The following is a 15,214-nucleotide window of genomic DNA, read 5'->3' on the forward strand; positions in this document are numbered from 1 at the left end:
GCGACAACAGGTCGCCGACAGGTGGGGTCCGGTTCGGTTGTCGTTTCGGTGTGTCTTTGGTTCGGTTTTTGGATCGGTTTTCTCACCGTTTCTTAGCCTGACCCGCTATGGAGTAGTGCCTCCGCTTTGGTGCTCGCCTTTTGCCTCCTTTGCGGTTCTCAACAACTTTCACCTTTCACGTAATCCCAATGTCCAACAGAGGCCTGCAGATCAGGCTCCGGCTGTGTCTCTGGAAGCTGAAGCTCATTCTCTCTGTGGCCAAACAAATCTCTTTTGGCGCAGGCTTTCTCAGCGCCCCGTCTCGATGAAGATTCATTTATTGTCTCTGCTATTTGCCAATTGACCATTTCCAGATGGAGGAACTCAATTACAGCGCCGCATTCTCATTCGCATTCGCATTCGCATTCGCATTGGGGATCTCTCTCTCTTTTTATGGTCCAGGCATCGGCATCTAGCGGTACATTCACCATAGATTGAAGATTGCCCCAAAGAACGGAACGGGGGGGTAATCATTGAGGTAAATTACATACCCCATATCCCCACATTTCGCTCGCTGAAGATTCTCTCGTTCTTCGTGGCAGAAGAAGCCATTGGTGGTTCCCGATTTGGCTAACGGGCATGGCAGCATCTTTTGGGATACATGCCTCTGCAGGCAGGATGTAACATTTTTCTAATGGCATCGCAAGGAAGTTGGCTATTAGGAGAGGCATCTGTGGAAACTGAGGCATTCCCTCGTGTCGGCAGGTGCTTTGGCATTAAAAGTGTGCTGGTAATGGGAGTGCAGCTTTGAGATTTTCACTCCAGTGGATCTAAGATCTTCAGAACGCAGTTTGAGAAAGTCACAAGTTGTGGGATCTACCAACAAACCTCAGTTATATATTGTGCTTCTTGGGGAAAATTTAACAACCAAAATAATGAGATTCGGTTCCCCAAAAGTTCCTTGAACTCCATGATATGATATATTAAGCCTCAACTCGGGTAGAGCACCAATGGGTCTTGTATTATGTTTTTGCATTCTCGGCCACGAGTCTCTTAACCAGTCTCGCTCGCGCATTCTCGGTCATTCGCTTAAGGAATGGTAGCCGATGGGAGCAAGGGCGTTGAAAGATAAGTTACACAGTTTTGAGGACTTTCCAATCCCCAAAGAAAAGTAGAAAATATTTCCAATTGAAAAGGTTTGGGACTTACATTCTAGATATTTTATTAGGGATTTCGAATCCCCAAATAAAGGGTCGAGTATAGTAAAATATTTTATAGCTAGAGAGTCGATTTGGATAATTCTGCAGGGTTTCTGCATCATTTAAGTCAAAGAAAGTCTACCCCATAGATGGAATCTTTGACAGATTCTAGAGAACAAATCTCAGGAGATCTCTGTATCCTTAAAGCATTCCTTTGGGGTTTCTCTTTGAAGCTACAGCCTTTAAATTCCCTTTAATTGAACTATGTACAATGTACATCCTTAAGGAATATCCTTCCTTGTCATTCCCAACTGAAAACACAAGTAGATTTCCATTCTATTCCATAAACTCAATTCAATTTGATATTTATCCATCACACACACACACACACACACACATTCTATTCCGTTTGCAAAAGGCTTCCTTGGCTGTTTCCCTTTTGCTCCATGATTTATAAACTTTTAACATATCATTCACCCATAAATCCCACAACCACATAGTGCATGTCCTTTGCTTTCCATGGGGCATCGCATCTCTCCAGCTATCTCCTCCCCCTGCCTTGAGGAAATAGTTGTACCCACAGTACGCCCCTCCTTCTGGTGTCCTAAGCATCTCTCCTCTGGCTTTCTCTCTCTCTCCATCTATCCAAGAGATAGAGTCTTGGGTGGGTGACAAAAATTAACTTTGCATGGAATTTAATTTACGTCGCTGGGACGATGATTTCCTGCCAGAGCAACGGTGTCCTGTGTGTGCCCCACATCTCGCTCTCTGGCAGTCCAAGAGGGAGCGGGAGTCGAGCCGAGCCGAGTGTAGTCGAAGGAGCCCAGTAGCTACTGCTGAAGCTGCTTCCGTCATTTCCTTGATGTAAAGGCTTTTGCCTCTCGGATTCCGTTTGCCATTTTGTGGAGGCGGACGCCGAGGCGAGTGGGAGTGGGAGTGGGAGGCAGGCCGGCGGCAACCGTCACGCTTCCTGCAGGATGCGACAACGTAGAGATGTCCAACTCTCTGTTGCCGCCCCCTCCTTCTCTCTATCCAACGCTCTTCCGTTTATCCTCCCGTGTCCTGTTCCACTTGTGTTGTTCTGTTGCTGGTCCTCGTCCGGGGTCCTGCCTGGCTGCCGGGCTGCCGGGCTGCCGGGCTGCCGGGTCCTCGTCCTGTCAGTCGTCGCTGTTTACCCGCTTTAATCAAACCATCCAAATCCACATTCATGTCCATGTTTTGTGCTCTCTACCTCCTCCTCCTCCTCCTCCATCCCCCTGCCTGCCTGTCATCATCCTCCTCCTGCTTCCTGCCCCGTCACTTCCTTGCAAATGCTGCAGCTTCCGTTTCCGGGATATAATGTTCATATTTTCGAGGACATTTTCAGGAAATAAAGTACGTCGCCCTCTGCTCTGCGCCCCGTTCAACGCTCGGGGATAACGATAACACACACACACACACACACAAATAGAGGAAGAAAGAGAGCAAAACCACCCAGCCACCCCTTGCTCTGCACTAGTCACTTCCTCTTTGGGAGTCCTCCTGGCTTTCGGGCAGGAAACTTTTTGCCTTTTCGCCGTGTGCGCATTTATGCCAGCCCAAAACCCAATGTGGCACAGCCACCCACTCAGCCACTCTGCCACTCTGCCACACGGCCACACATAGCCGCATAGCCAGGCGCCCTGCCACCTCCTCCCTGTGTTCTCTCTCCATTTGCTTCCGCAGTGGCAGCAGGATGCAGCCACCAGCAACAGAGAGAACGACTCTCTATCTCTCTCGCTCTGTCTGTTTGAATTTTGTCGCACTTCCTGTAGGTAGGAAAAGCTTCGTGCGTCTTCCGCTTTTCCTTCAGCTGCTCATCAGCAACGTAATTTCCGCAAAAGGTCTCCACCAGCAGTAGCTACTGCTCCACCAGCCCCTCCTCCTCAGCTCTACCTAACCCGTCTCTCTGTCTCTCCGTCTGTGTGTTCATGGGTGGGCAGGATTAAGTCCAGACAGAGGACCTTTAAGCCAAATGCCTGAAATGTTCTCCTCGGAAAGTCGGAGTGCAGGTTAATCAAGTATCGGATTCCTTTGAGGCAACAAGTGACAGTGCACCTTCCCCAGACCGAACGATGACTGCACCTTCCCCTCTCTCTCTCTCTCTCTCTCTGTCGCTTATGGTATCAACGACTCTCCACCGCCTTTGGCAGTTCATCAAATTCTCATGTGACCAAAAGCCAAGTAAGTTCAATTCATTCGAAATTTGATATGCGCTACACATATTTAATGACTTCTTTCCCTGCCTTGGTTCTTTACACACACACACACACACACTCTGGGGGGAGAGGGGGTTCCGATGAACTGCCAACGATCCCAATCCAATCCGTTTCGGATCCCCTGTTGCACCCACCAGCAGCAAGAGCCACCAGCGGCACTTGTCGCGCACATTCTAGGGTTGGGCACACAACACAACAAAATGCCGCGGATATTCCCCATTTCCATGTCCAATCCTCGATCAAGAGAGGCGACCTCTGCACGTGATGGAACGCCGGACAAATGGAAGTGGGGATGGGATGGGATGGAATGGGATGGGATGGAGACGCGATGCATGTCTGTGCATGTGGTAGAAAGGAAGATTGTATGCCGGAGAGAGGTGGGAGTAGCAGTGGCACTTTGTGGTAGCAATTTTTTGTTTTTTGGATAGATGTGGCGTGTGTGTTTTCCCTGCCACGCCCTGTCCGATCCAATCCGATCCGATCCAAACACTGCATTTGTATGCAGCATAGCGGATGCGACGGTCCAAGCGTTTATTTCTTCATTTCTTGTTCAGGCAAATGATGTTCCAAGCCCCAGACCCCAGACAGAGAGCTGGATGGAATGCACTAAACCGCTAACTAAGCAACGAACCCCAAAAGAACCCGAGAGCTACGGCACCACAAAGAAGGAGAAGCATAAAGGGAACGGAGGAACGGTGTGGCATACAACAAGTGGGAGTACACTCGAGAAAAGATTACAGGAATTACAGGTCGAAAGTTGTAGGAAATTATACGAAATTTAATGCTACGGGATATTAATTAGGATAGAAATAATGGTTAAGGGTAATCTCAGTCGTAATTAGGGTAGGATGATGTTTAATTGATTATGGAGTTCTAGAAGATTATTGTTTATTTCTGTATCGTTTTTAGGGGAAACTTTCAGTATAATTAGTAAACAATATAATCAAAATGTATTTAGAATGAAATGAGCATAAGAAAATATAATTGTAATTATAGTTTTTAAACTATAGTTTAAAAAAAAACTATGTCAAAAGCCGCCATTTAGCATCTGCCATTTTGAATGGCAAATGATAAGCAAAATCAAAACCTGAACCGGAATCCTCAAATTTCGATAAGTTGCGGATCAAAGATTGAAATTGCGGATTGAAAGAATCTCCCGTTAACTTTTTAATCCTTATTAATACTTAGATCCTGATAATTTGCAATCTGTTATGGAATCAATTCCAATTTCTAGTCCCCACTCAAAAATTAATCTTCCAACATGTCATACCCATACTAACATTTCTCTCAGTGTAGAGTTCTTGTTATTTGAAACCCGGATTTACACCAACATTAAAAAGAAAGAAGAACGAACAACATATTACTTTTACCGATCACAAAACAAAACGAAACACAACAAAAAAAGAAGAACAGAACCCGGTGCTGCGACTGCGCAATGACAGCCCAGAGACTCCCCGCTTGAGAGGAGTGGAAAGAGGAGGAGTAGTGGGAGGTGGAGCCATTGAAGGAGTACACCAACGGAATACAAATCCATAAATTAAATCAATGTTGAATAAAATTTCCTATGTACGAATGCACTTGTCGAAAGGTTCACATCAGACATTGATATGCCCATCCAGAGTCTCCGGGGGGATACGACACGATACGATACGGATTGTGCATGCAGAACGGAACATGCGGTGCGGTGCGTTGTGGGGGCGTCTGTCACTGTCGATCGGTATGGGGACATTCTTCAGGCCGGACGAACCCTCCTCAATTATGGGGAATTCCGTTTCAGCAGAAAATTCATAAGAGGGGAAAGGTTCCTTAAGCGACAGGCCACATAAATAAGTTCATTTAATGATAATGCTATGAAACCATTTACTGAATATTTGTGTTATAAAAATGATAACTTTAATAGGTTCCGCGATGTATGTATATGGGTTTATGTATGTATTGTATGTATGCAAATAACTATAACAAAAAAACAATCAATTGAACAAATTTCATTCGTGAATCATCAAAAGCCTGATAACAAATTCTGTTTTGTAGCACTCAAATGAAACGCAAACAATGTTTCTAATGGTCAACTTTTTTTCGTTTTTGTTTTTGTAGCACCCACATCTTGGCACTGTCCTGTCTTTGAGGAAACTATTGCTATGCTATGCTAGGCGAAAGATATAATCTAAATTAGTTCACAATCATTGCGAGTGTGCTAAACATTAGTTAGCATAAGAAGCTTATCGTCGAGTTCTGTCCTACTACTTAAGCATACAACTTAGATATTTACACAAATCCTATATTGAAAATCCTATGAAAAACTTTTGCTAATCTCGTTTAAAAACATGTTGGTTGAATCCCATTGCAAGTGTGTCTGTGTGTTCGTGTTCGTGTTCAGAGCCAGAGCAGGCGTTGGTCCCCCCGTTGGGGCTGGGCCAAGTCTCAGAGACCCGTGTGACTTGTCTGCAGCTGCTCAATGGAGATGGACAATTGTTCGAGGCGCTGCATCAGCTGCAGCATATTCTCCTGCGCCTTGTTGGTGTTGAACTCGTTGCCATGTTCCAGGGAGTCCTCCTCGGCGGCAGCAAGTTCGAAATGCAATTTGGCCAGACTCTCCTGCTGCTCTCGTATCTTGGTCATCTGATCCATGGTGCAGCCAGAGCCTGCTTGTTTTTGTGGAGCAAAGAATATTATTCAATTAGAAGAACTATCGTTTGTTTTCAGTTTCGATTGAAGCTCACCGAATGCCTTCAGCTTGCCAGAATGAAAGTCATCCAGTAGACCGAGGAGGGCACGTTCCATATGCTTGACATCGGGCACTTCGGAGACAAAGGAATGATGTTTTATTGGACGATCGTCGAATTTGTCGCTATGGACGCTGGCATTTGGCATCGATGCTGCTGCTGCTGTCGCTGCTGCTATTGGCGGTTTGCGACGCTGCGAACGCGGTGTATTCGTGTTGCTATCATAATTAATATTACTACACGTGCTGTTGATGTCGGTGTCGTTGTGGTTGGGTTTTGTGCTGTCGTTGTTGTTATTCATGGTGCTGGTGGCGGTGGTTGTGGTGTTGGTGGTGATAGTGGGATCTGGGGATAGCCACTCGCTGCTGACCAATGTAATGGCATTCAAACTATTTGCACTGCTGTGTGTGGGCTCCAATGCATCACCATCTGCACCACCATCATGCCAAATCATACGGGTGGAATGGAATTACGTAAAAAAGTATAAGAAAGAAAAAGTATAAACATAAAAAATTAATAAACTAAACATCATCAAAGAAAATTATATATACAATATTCAGGTGCAAAAATCTATGAACTATGAATAAATAATGCTCCAATTATAAATTTCTATAAATATATACGATAGAACGTGCGAATGAACCGACTTGTGCTGACACACAGAACCTAAAGGAGAGCCACAACCAGACACAAAGCCAAAAGGGGAGGGCTAGGCTCCAGGCAGAAATCAAAGCCAGATATAATAGGAGAGGCGCAGGCCCACACGGAACTAAAAGGCGAGGAGCGCCATAGCGTCATACGGAACTACAAAGAGAGGCCCGGCCCGGCTCTGTCTAGGCACTAGGGAGGTGCTAGGCAAATGTATTGTTATTTCAATTATTAAAATTATAACGAGATATCCAAGAATGTGGGTGGACTGGGCTGTGAATAATTTAGCCGTAATGTGTCGTCCCGCCATATGGCCAAGTGGACAGGGGCACGGCTGACTCATAGCTAAAAAGAGGTGCGGGCGGGCAGTGACTCGATAGACACCCATCCATTCGACAGCTGGTTCTTATCAATAAAACGAAACGGAGACAGCTGACAGATCGAATACCAATACCGCGCGTTCATGGCAACTGGAAGATAAGGAGAAAACCACATGAGTAAGTCTGTTTCCATCGGCAGGAACCCACCTTTGAGCAGTTTGCGTGGCCTCGTCTTGAACTCGAAGCGTTCATCGCCAGCACCTCCGCTGCCGCCCTGGGCCTGGGGGCGTGGTCGTTTCTCGTTTACATAGGTCACCTTGGTGGCAGTGGGCTGTTGTCCCTTCTCTTTGTCCTTCTCGGATATGGTACGTTCTATGGAACAGGAGGCAGAGTTTCGGCTACGCGTGGTGTCCCCACTGGATATGCCTTTGATTTTGATCTGGAATATGGAGATATGATGAATCTTTGACCAGGAACTTGTCCAACGAAAGGATTTGGGCGGGGTTTGGGTGTGATTATCTGTTTGGGGGAAGTGGGAATCTTTACATTTGGCACTGCGGGCGAGGCAGGGGTTTGAGCTGATTTCGGTGCGCTTTGGCTTTGAGCTTCTTCCTCCGTTTCCACATCGTTTGGCACGAGTTTCTGGCGCTCTACCACTTCATCGTTGGGCTCCATTCTTCTTTTGTTTTGCTAAATTTTACAATTTCTGTTTCTACCAGTGTGACCGCGGATTTATTGATAAAATATACCGTCCGACCCTCAGAAATATTCCGAAACATACCGTCTCATTTAATAAATATACCGTAAATATACTGACGAATACAAGTTATATTTGTGAGTGAAAATTCAAAAAACCTTCGTATGAAAGTTTCTATATTCCTTTCTTCTTCAATATACCTTTCAAAATGAAATTTAATAGATTGATGATATTGACAAAATATACCAATATACCACTCCCCAACCAACCATCATGTTTAAACAGTTTTCAGTATTTATTTTTAGTTTGTCTGCAAATGGTACTCAAAAATTCCATTTAAAGTATATATGGAGATTTCGTCATTCCCATCATTCATCGACCACCAGCCCGCCAGATTTGAATCGCAAAGGCGGCAAGGGCCGTTGTGTTGGTGCGATTTTCAGTGCAGACAAATACCATTTGAAACGTACGCGACATTTGATTGAAAAGCGTTGCAAGTTCTTGGCCATAATGACCTTTAATGTAGACGGAAGTAATTTCCGGTATCTTAATTTTCGGGTGGTTTGATTTCGGATATCATATCATATTCTTATACATCTTATCGGCAAGTGCAACCTCAAGAGCACCCTGTAGCTGCCCAAGAGTAGCTGCAATCTGGCTACGGGATCGAAAAGGTCCAAAAGACGCTCCTATCGCTCATACATTCCCAATCCGTTGCTCCGTTGCAAGTAGGCGATGAAAGTGCTCCTGGATATTTATCAAACGTCTACGATGATGGGATGACCTTGAGATTCAAATCCTGGCGGTCTAGAGACCGATGAATGACGTGGAATGACGAAATATCTCAACTCAATCTATTTTTGAAGAACAGTGCTGCTCTGCTAGATTTGTGAAAAAATGTCCATTGGCGGGCATTTAAAATGTAGATTTCTCATGTATTAAATAATAAAATCATTAACAATACAGTGTCTTGCTTTAATAGATAAAACATGACATGTGAGCGCTTAGATTAGGCCTTCTTCTTGGCAAAGCCCATTGTGTAGATCATATGGACAATGCTAATAAGTCCGATTCCGCACAGTCCCGCCGTAATGCCGAACAACGCCTTGTCTATGGGGCCACCTTTCAGGAAAACTGGAACATCGTTGACAGCCTAAAGAAACTATGCTTATCAAATATGATTTACTAGAAATATGAATGGATAACTCACCTGGAAGACCTTCATTTTGTTAGACAATCCCTCGGGCAGCGCCATGGTCTTAATGATCTGTTATGTAATGCTGAAAATATGCAAAAAAAAAACTTATAAGAAAGCAACCTGAATAAGTTTAAAATATTGTAGCACTAGCGAAATTGATGCAGCTGTTATTTCATGCATTAGTTTCCTTTTATTCCTATAAAAATTAGCTCTTACCTCAAGAAGCTTCTGTGAAAACTTACGAATTGCAATATATTTGCTGCAATTTCTTTGTAAATTCTAAAAATAGACTTCAACACAGATGTTTTTGACAAAAAAACTGCATTCAAGAGTTGTCAGACGCTGCAGAGCAAAAATACTGCCAGAATTTGAATCCACGCGGGCTCCGCCAAACGTTAAAAATTCAAAAAGTGCTACGTAGAACAAAGAACATTCCGATGGAACTATTTACAATTAACTGATTAAACCATTTAATAACATTTAAACAATAAAGATAATACTGTAAAAGAACAGAAAACTAAAAACAAACCCCAAGCATGAAGATATTCAAATTAAAGTTTGTGAAAATACAGAAAAAGAGCTAGTTTTGCCAGTCTTTCCCTAAAGATTGCCAAGCCGCGGAACGTCCAGTGTACCCGATTTATACGTTCCGCGCTATTTTGGCTTTTTGTGAATTTTTCAGCAGGCGCACAGCGAAAACAACACGCGGATTGCGTCATTTCTGCACTATTCGATTTTACGGCCGCATGTGAATGCAACACTGGTCGAGAGCGGGACGCATATACAGGCGTATATGGGGCGCGGCAAAAAGCCGTTAAGCACAGCCGTTGTCCCGCTCACACACACATGGCGGAAAGCGCTGCGAGCTAAAAAAGCACTCCGAAGACATTTGGCGATAACCGTCTGCTGGTTGTTTCTGTGCGCCTGTTGGGGATTACAATAATTCTACACCGAATGAGTTGTGCAATTTGGCGGTCGGGCGTTCGTTGTGTGCAAGCGGCGGCCGGCTTCATAAAATTTGTAGACACAACGAAAGCGAACACCGAACGGCCGCAAAGATTCCGTTGGTTTCGATTCGTATTTCTCCATTTCTCGTCGTGTGGGGTGGCTGTTGAATATTTCTATGCGACAAGCAAAAATGGAACTTAATTTTAGACCGACAGACAGCTAAGTACTGCAGCAGCAGCAAACAAATAATATAATTTCTTTGGGTAAAAAGCTGTTTAAGCTCTCAGCAAAAAAAGAAAACGCTTACGCTCGGATCGGTCTCTGCCGCTACACCGGTGCCGACCATCGACCTGTTTTAAAACAAATACATATCGCCCTGCTAAAGCCTTCGACGATTTTCAGCGCCCAGCACAAGAACTTTCAAAAACTGTAGCTTCCATCAGAAATTAACTTGCCAAAGTTGCGATGCGGCGGGCTGCTTTTTGGTATTCCGAAACGAAACTTGAAAAAAGTTAAATCTGTCAAGTTCACCTCCGAGTGCTTTTATTATTACACATTCGTATGCCAGGGAGGGGCGGGGGGGACGATTGAAGAGAGAGGAGAGTGTTGTTCATGAGTGTTCGGTTAGCTTAGGGCTGCGGCTGGGTTCAGTACTGTTCTTTGTCTCTCTTTGGTCTCTCTCTCGAAAAGTTCCAAGCTAAATAATTCCAAGTTCTGAACGTGTTTTGCAAGCTGCATCGTCTGACCATGTCTTACTCTCTGCTTCTGTCGCCGCCTCGCCTCTCTCTTCTGGGTGTGCGGTGAGTGTGTAAAAGTTCTGAGTCTAAGCAAATGGCGCTGGGAACATTAACCAAAAGCGTTATATTTAAAATACATACATATATAATACGTATGGGTTGCGAAACTAATATAGAAATCAATAGAATCGGATCACTTTTTGAAAAAGACTAGAATAACATTTTAGCCAAGATCGCTTAAGATGACGATCTTTTAGTGACTCGGAAGGTTCAAGGGATTCGAAAAAATATTATCTGCCCTGCGCTTGTTCCCCAAATTGGTATAATCTATGGATCAAAAAGCACCTAAATTCTCACACACACACACAACCAAACCCACACACACTTACAAATCCATTGAAAAGCGCTGTTAATGCTTTTTTTGTGCTTTGCGGATTGAAAGTTTTATCAGAAAGCCAAAATGTGACGGTGGTTACCCCCCCCCCCCCCCCCCCCCCCCCCCCCCCCCCCCTTGTCTACAAAGGGGCTGGCAGCCTCAATCCCGGCCTGAGAGACAAGCTTATTTTCGAAACAAAAGTTCTCTAGGGCTGAGCAGCAGACCCGCAGAGCGGATAAGTCAGAGGAGCTTATGAACGACAAGCCTTCAAGCAGATTGAAATTACTTATAAACATTTTATATTAAAGATATAATACATTAGTTTTTTGTTGGATATGGATGAAATACGTATGTTCTTGATCAGCATCAATAGCCGAGTACGTACAGCTACATACATACATATGTCTGTCTGTACGTCTGCACTTTTTCGTCCGTCCGTAGTTTTCGCAGACTATAAGAGCAATGGCAACCAAACCGTTAATGCAGAATCGTAGAGAATGGTCATAACTACCAAATTGGTTTAGATCGGCCAGTCTTTTGGTATACATCACCCTCTGAATTGTTAGGATATCAATCGTGATCGTGCGCCAACCATCGATTCACTTGCTTATGCAGCAAAAAATACCCTCGACCACGATTTATCAATAATTTACGTGCAAAACCTATTATGCCTCAAATGTCACTGATGTAGTACTAGCTAATTTTAATAATATTAAACGGATGACAGTTTCAGGGACCCCGATTTATCAAGAATTTACGTAAATAAACTTTTTGGCGGTCAGAAATGGTTAGACATTTTTGTCCACATATGATCCCGGATCCCTGATCACTCACGTATTACTCTCTTCTGTCGCCTCGCTCATCTGGTAGAGTATGTTAAAGGACCTTGGTCAACCATCAATCAAATGCCTCCGAGAACTTTAATTATAAGCGTTACATTTTAACAAAATTTTGTATGTATGATATGATATTGTGTCATCTATAATATCTTCGAAATATCTTTAAAAATATGTACATAGTCGTATGTTTAGAGGCCTATGCTATTTTTTATTAAATCATAAGCACCTTAATTCTCACATTAACGCGACAGACACCCACTAACAAATATATTGAAAAGCGCTGTGAAAACTTTCAATCCGCAAAGCACAAAAAGCATTATCAGAAAGCCAAAAAGCGGGGTGTTACCCCCCTCTCGTCTACAAAGTGGCTGACAGCCTTAATCCCGCCCTGAGAACCAAGTTTATTTTCGAAAGAAAAGTTCTGTAGGGCAGTGCAGCAAACCCGGAGAGCCCAAAAGCCAGAGAAGCTTATAAAAGACGAGCCTTAAATAAGATTCGATCAGAAATAAGGAATATTTTTTTTAAATTTCATTATAATTTCATTTCTAAGAAATGTTTTGTTTAGTGAGCTTTGTAAATAAGCTGCGTTTTGTTTACTGAAGATAGCATGCAAAATGCTTAATTAGCTTTTTGGCACTCAATGCGCTTAAAGCTTAAGACTCAAATATCAATTAATCATTGTGTAAACAGACACGTCTTGTTGCTGCAGTCAAACTCAAGAAATCCAAGTAAATTATTGATATGATATAAGCCGCCATAGTTTTACTACCCTTTTCGGGAGGGACGATGGCTCGCCAACAGAAGAGCACCCTCAGCATCTGCTACTTTTTCGCGCAGCTTTGTCTCACGTCCGTTTCTTTCTCGCAGCTTTGCCTATGACGAACCGGCGAGACGGCAATAGTAGCAGAGATGCGAGACAGCAACAACAGAAATGGGGGCCAGGCCAGAACATGAACATTGGCGCTACTCCTTTTCCTTTTCGCAAAACAAAATGGATTGCTCTTTAACTAAAACAGTTATCAGGCGCGCAGAGAGAACAGCAGAGAGCGCAACGAACCATCGAACACTGAGCAAACATGTCGTATATTCATCTCTCTCGCTCGGCCGCACTGCTTTACCAAAAAGCACAACCAACCAGGGGCCAACATGAGCACGCCCGCTACCTTTGAGTGCTGAGAACCTGTTACAAAATTCACAAAACCGCTACGAATATAAGGCATTCACAGTATTCACTCACTCGCTCTGTGTCATACTCGTACTCGTTTGAGAGCAAGCAGTCCGCCAGCCCTAGACATAGGAGTACAGTGGGTCTTTTGGGGGCTGGTTGGGGAGTGTTACTGTGACTTTTGCACTGCCTCTGAAAATCGTTTTGAATTTGAAGCAGCACTCGGAATCGGACTCGGACTCGCACTCGCACCCGGAGTGGGTTCGGAACTGTGAGTGATTCAACAACGGTGAATCGGTTCGGGTTGGCTCTCCACTTGGCTGATGATTTTGTTTTCGATTAATGTTGTAAAAAATGTTTGAACTGTTTTAAGTTTAAGTTTTAACGGTAACAGTGACGCAGAAACGGACAGCAGGCTGCTTCCACTCTTGAACGCGGCATTGCGGGTGACTGAGAGAGCAACAGAGAGCAAGCGAGAGCAGACGAGTGACACCTTGACAATGAAATACGCTCACGCTCATTCACACACACACACACACACACGCGCGCGCGAGTAGTTCGTTTACCTTTATTTCGTTTGGAGAATTAGATGCCCCTTTGCTTTTGCTGTTGTTTGCTTGTTGCTTCTGCGTTAGAGCGGGCCAGCAATATAGTAGGCCTTTAGCTAAAAATGCTAATTACTGAGAGAGGAGAACTATGAGTATGAGTATATTTATATATAAGAACTCAAATGTTTGCTCATCCAACATGTTGTTGTTGGTTCGTTGAAGTTTCTTCTGCTTATGCCCTCAGAGAGGGTACTCTTACCATACCGTTTATTTTGCTCCACGTATGTTGTATCCCTTATGGTAAATACTGTTTTCGGCAAGTGAGAGATATATAGGAATGGATTGGAAAGGGTATAGAACGTGAAAGTTTTGGACGGACGCCATTGCTGAGGGCGATGTTGTTGTTTCTCTGCAAGGGTATCAAAAGCTTCGGTCTTCTAAGCTAACTTGCTGCTTCGGTCGTGATCATGAGCTTTTGCGCCTGTCAAATGTGTTTCAAAGTCAATGTCGTGTGTGCGAAAGAGCAAACATAACGTACATACATATGTGGGCCCTTTTCCCCCCTTGTTTTGCGTGTGCGCTTCCCGTGAACTTGCTTGCTCTTCCTCTCTGTCTCTCTTACTCCCACTCTGTGTTGGGGTTTGTTTTATCATTCTAAGTGGCTGTTGTGTTTTTTGTTACTGCTCTCCTGCGCCGGTGCTCCCGTCATCATTTAGAACCGTTCTGTTCGGTTCTCCGGCCTGCGCATGAGAACAAAAAAGTAAATGGGGCGGGCTCTGAGCACCCCGCCGCAGCACATGCGAATATACATATGAGTATCATCATCATCAAACTGTCGTCGACATCGTCGCTGGCAGAGGCAGAGGGCAGAAGAAGCAGCACCAGAACGGAACAGAACCCGAACAGAACCAAAACCTGGGCTACAGCCCTACGAATTTGCTGTTCGCCTATTCGAAAATTTCACTAAAAATTGTTTGCACTCTCTCGTCGGGCATGAAATGAAAGTATCCTTTTTTCGAACCCCCCCAGCAAACATTCAGGTGCCCCGGCACTGCCCCACCCCACGCACAGAGGGGTATAAATACGTGGGGGACTTCAGTGGTTTTTTGGGCAAAATTGTCGTTCTGTTTCAGGTGGTCTGTTCTGTTGGCCAGGTGGGTTGTGTCAACTTTGGCTCCAAGTTGGAGAATTCATTTGATATGTGGTCGGGCATGCCATAATTTTTGGTGGGGTTGAAAGGACAGTGACGTTGTCTAAGGGGGGTGCGACTTATGAAAAAGATTTTTTTATTCCTTACAAAGTTCAAAGATAACGAATTAAAGTTAAAATATTTAAAGAAACTTATCGGAAACGTAACATTTTGATGCTTGGAACTATAATTTGATAATATGTCCATATCAAAAGCTTCATATCAATATTTCCTTATGTCCCTCACGTAGATTTCTTGAAAGAATTGTTCTTTCCTGTCGATATTTCAACTCGATTTGAATATTTTGCAGTTGGATTGTAGGAGCTTATCTTTTATATAGAAGGAAACTTTACAAATATAATCCTCTATAATTTTCATAAATCAATTAAGAACCTTTAATTTTCCCCAAAA

The 15,214-nt window shown here is 43.9% G+C and overlaps 2 protein-coding genes and 1 long non-coding RNA gene across 6 annotated transcripts; all 3 read right to left on the reverse strand.

Annotated features, from left to right (window-relative positions):
• Positions 1-5,438: 5,438 nt before the first annotated feature.
• On the reverse strand, positions 5,439-7,854 carry LOC108163783 (coiled-coil domain-containing protein 28B). 4 transcript variants are annotated; one of them, XM_017299262.2, is made up of 4 exons: positions 7,653-7,854; positions 7,314-7,545; positions 6,136-6,567; positions 5,439-6,060 (listed from the first exon to the last, which is right to left on the reverse strand). In XM_017299262.2, exons 1-4 carry the CDS (start codon positions 7,779-7,781, stop codon positions 5,837-5,839), a joined length of 1,017 nt encoding a protein of 338 aa, XP_017154751.1. In that variant the 5' UTR covers positions 7,782-7,854; the 3' UTR covers positions 5,439-5,836. The 4 variants fall into 4 exon arrangements, with proteins under 4 accessions (XP_017154751.1, XP_017154754.1, XP_017154753.1 ...); XM_017299265.2 differs by having other exon boundaries at positions 5,439-6,057; positions 6,136-6,213; positions 7,653-7,853; XM_017299264.2 differs by having other exon boundaries at positions 6,136-6,213; positions 7,653-7,853.
• A 903-nt stretch (positions 7,855-8,757) lies between these two features.
• Positions 8,758-9,314, reverse strand: LOC108164171 (cytochrome c oxidase subunit 7A1, mitochondrial). The gene is made up of 3 exons (XM_017299787.2): positions 9,218-9,314; positions 9,014-9,083; positions 8,758-8,956 (listed from the first exon to the last, which is right to left on the reverse strand). Exons 2-3 carry the CDS (start codon positions 9,056-9,058, stop codon positions 8,813-8,815), a joined length of 189 nt encoding a protein of 62 aa, XP_017155276.1. The 5' UTR covers positions 9,059-9,083; positions 9,218-9,314; the 3' UTR covers positions 8,758-8,812.
• Positions 9,315-13,630: 4,316 nt separating this feature from the next.
• On the reverse strand, positions 13,631-14,612 carry LOC117188756. Its single transcript, XR_004472824.1, has 3 exons — positions 14,157-14,612; positions 13,879-14,095; positions 13,631-13,746 (listed from the first exon to the last, which is right to left on the reverse strand). It is a non-coding gene; the product is annotated as an uncharacterized LOC117188756 (long non-coding RNA).
• Positions 14,613-15,214: the final 602 nt, after the last annotated feature.

Source organism: Drosophila miranda, chromosome 4, assembly GCF_003369915.1.
Source record: "Drosophila miranda strain MSH22 chromosome 4, D.miranda_PacBio2.1, whole genome shotgun sequence".
Taxonomy (NCBI): domain Eukaryota; kingdom Metazoa; phylum Arthropoda; class Insecta; order Diptera; family Drosophilidae; genus Drosophila; species Drosophila miranda.

Bases quoted from the DNA above. Each gene is read 5' to 3' on its own strand.
- LOC108163783 (XM_017299262.2), bottom strand. From the start codon at position 7,781: ATGGAGCCCAACGATGAAGTGGTAGAGCGCCAGAAACTCGTGCCAAAC. The intron at 7,546-7,652 runs GTAAAGATTCCC...TCCATATTCCAG, and splicing joins CCTCGCCCGCAGTGCCAAAT to ATCAAAATCAAAGGCATATC. The intron at 6,061-6,135 runs GTGAGCTTCAAT...CACAAAAACAAG, and splicing joins TGGCAAGCTGAAGGCATTCG to CAGGCTCTGGCTGCACCATG.
- LOC108164171 (XM_017299787.2), bottom strand. From the start codon at position 9,058: ATGGCGCTGCCCGAGGGATTGTCTAACAAAATGAAGGTCTTCCAG. The intron at 8,957-9,013 runs GTGAGTTATCCA...TAGTTTCTTTAG, and splicing joins ACAAAATGAAGGTCTTCCAG to GCTGTCAACGATGTTCCAGT.